The sequence below is a fragment of the Cucumis sativus genome, chromosome 3 (genome assembly GCF_000004075.3).
Source record: "Cucumis sativus cultivar 9930 chromosome 3, Cucumber_9930_V3, whole genome shotgun sequence".
Taxonomy (NCBI): Eukaryota; Viridiplantae; Streptophyta; class Magnoliopsida; order Cucurbitales; family Cucurbitaceae; genus Cucumis; species Cucumis sativus.
The window spans coordinates 14,286,822-14,289,533 of NC_026657.2; the positions used below are offsets into that span (position 1 = coordinate 14,286,822).

Below are 2,712 nucleotides of genomic sequence, written 5' to 3' on the forward strand. Positions count from 1 at the left end.
TGAAAATATTAAAATGAATATGTGATTTCTGGAAGATGAAAATTTTGTATGGTAAAAGAAACAAAATTTATATCAATTCAATTTTGATGTGAATTTATGTCATTCATGTAATCATACTATAAAATTGACAATAACTTCTGTTGAATGATAGAAAATCTCAAAATTCCGTAGAGATGAACGAAATTTTAAGTTGTTGAAATCTTGAAACTTTGCTATAGTTGAAATATTGAATTTTTTTCCGTCAAAAGTGGTATATTTATGTGAAGGTGGTCTAGAGAGCATCAATTGGTTGCTTGGATCCATGTATTTCGTTTTCTATAAAAACTAAAAAAAACATTTACTATCTTTTTTATACGTATGTATATTGTTCTCGAAACCATACCTAATACAATTAAATTTAGCATTTTTGAATATGTAAAAACTCAACAACTTATTTGAACATTTTCTAAAGTTTATGTACAATATATATATACAAATCTAGTAATATTTTGACCATATTATATGAAATTGTAGATCTCGATAGATTGCTATTTGTGATAAGTTTTCTAGGTTAAACAGTTTCAGTTAATGTTTATGGTTTATTTTTTGCCGATTATGAGTTTAAATCTAATCAAGCATGTCCATGGCAAATTTCTTTTTCAATCTTCACTTAATATTTCAAGTTGCAGTTATTTTACAAGTTGATTTCAACAAGATTAATTTTTTAAATTGTCCATATGAAATTGATTTGTTCATTTTCCATATACACACACAATAATGCATTCTTTACTGTTGTCTGATTTATTTTACTAAAACATTTGAATGGTTTTAACTTTAGATTTGGACTGTGCTAATCTATATTATAAAGTTATTTGTTACATTGAGTTTTGTTATGAAGTTGTTTTTGTTATAGCAGTGAATAAATATGAGATGTGTTTATTCAATAAAGGATTATATAAGAGAGTTAAAATGTATTGATTAATAAAATCCATGAAGGAATTGCAAATGATAAAATTAAAATCTAGGCAGCTCATGAAAATCTAAAAACATTTATACAAAATAAATAGATGGAAAAGCTTTTCTTTCTTTTTTAACCAAAAACCCCATAAACAAGGCTTTGTTTTCTGAAGATATAATCTTGTAATGTCCCTTCTGCTTTACATTAGTTTATTACCATCTCTCTAATTTCCTTTCATCTTTGTGAGTTAGCTTTCTTCAAGTAGCATTTCCTGTACATATAAAACCACATTTTGTTTTAGCTCAATATTCCATTTGAGTTTCAATAATCATACCAGACTCTCACAAACATAACACTTGCAAAAGGTTCACAAACCCATTGTGGGACACTTGTTCTTGTCTATATACAAATTAAATCAAACGACTTTAGAAAATGGGGCTAGAGAAAAAAGTTTTTGCAAACGTTTGAAAGCATGTTTAAGAAAAGGATTGCCGCTTTTCCATTATTTGTCTTCTCTTGACGTGGTAACCATTTTCATTTGAAAACTATACTTGTTTACTTACCATTTCTTTGTTCAAAGATTTAAATTCTTGGTCAAATAGGATAACTAAATAGAAGCTTTTAAAAAGTTGAGCTTGAATTCTTGAAAATCAGCTCATTATACGTGGATACTAGAATTTAGAAGCCTGAAAACTAATGGTTATCAAAGAAGATCCCAGATTTTAAACTTTAGTTCAAACATATGGATGCAACACCTAACTATAGAAAAAGATAAAAGTTTCATCAGTACCCTTCTTCATTTGTTAAACTAAAAAAAAATTATCTAATTTCTAGAATGAGAAAATGATGTAGAAAAACCTGGATGAAAATCTTGACTGTGCCCCTACTTGTTTATAAACTCATTAAAAAAAGAAAGAAAGATAGATAGAAAGAAAGGAAGGAAGAATCTTTGAACTTACCCATTCTTTCTCGCAATATTAATGAGGTCTTCATGAAGAAAAACAGAAGTTCTATCTTCTTCTTCAACAGTTTTCAAAACCACTTCATTTCTACTCTGTTTCTTTGCAACAAAATGAGATTTCCTAAAACCAAATTTCTCCTTCCAACAGCTACCTGAAGAAATTTTTGTGAACTTGGGAAATGAAGTATCATCTTCTTCTTCATTCACTTGCAACTCATCTCTTAATGTTGTCTTAACCAACACATGATTCCTTAAACTGTCCTTCAATGGCAACAACTTCCCTTGAAAAAAAATCTCATCTGCTGATATCATACATCTATCCTTCACACTAAACTCAAAATCAGAAGAAACAGGAGCTTCTCTGTATATATTTTCAAGCTTTAATGGCTGTTTTGTTTCAACAAAATCATTTGAAAATGAGATTCTTGGATCCATTGGAGGAGAACTCAAAAGGGTTATGAAATGAAATGGATGATGATTCTCTTAATTAACCAAAGGGCAAAACAACCCTCATTCTCATTGGGGGGGGCTTTGGTTAATTTATATACAAAGGGGAAGGCTTTTGTTTTTTCATTAGACACTTTCATGTTACTGTCTTTCTTTGTCAGTGTCTATTAAAAGAATTTGTGGGTTAAAACCTTTTCTTGATTTGCAATCTTAAATAATTACGTATTCTCTTTCAGTTTATGTTTCATTTTCTTCTATCATACACTTTTTTTGTGTTTGACTATATTATCTACTCCACTTCTTCAGTGCCATGATGGGACCATTTGTATTTTGTTTTCTCTTTTTGGTGAAACTAAATTTGGTTCTT

General features: G+C 28.9%; 1 protein-coding gene across 1 annotated transcript; it reads right to left on the bottom strand.

Annotated features, from left to right (window-relative positions):
* Positions 1 to 930: 930 nt before the first annotated feature.
* LOC105434859 lies at positions 931 to 2,486 on the bottom strand. Its single transcript, XM_011652943.2, has 2 exons — positions 1,897 to 2,486; positions 931 to 1,208 (listed from the first exon to the last, which is right to left on the bottom strand). The coding sequence occupies exons 1-2, from the start codon at positions 2,331 to 2,333 to the stop codon at positions 1,172 to 1,174; spliced, it is 474 nt and encodes a 157-aa protein (XP_011651245.1). The 5' UTR covers positions 2,334 to 2,486; the 3' UTR covers positions 931 to 1,171.
* Positions 2,487 to 2,712: the final 226 nt, after the last annotated feature.

Excerpts from the sequence above, each read along its gene's own strand:
- LOC105434859 (XM_011652943.2), bottom strand. The coding sequence starts at position 2,333 with ATGGATCCAAGAATCTCATTTTCAAATGATTTTGTTGAAACAAAACAG. Across the intron at positions 1,209-1,896 it reads AATATTGCGAGAAAGAATGG|GAAATGCTACTTGAAGAAAG; the intron begins GTAAGTTCAAAG and ends TTATATGTACAG.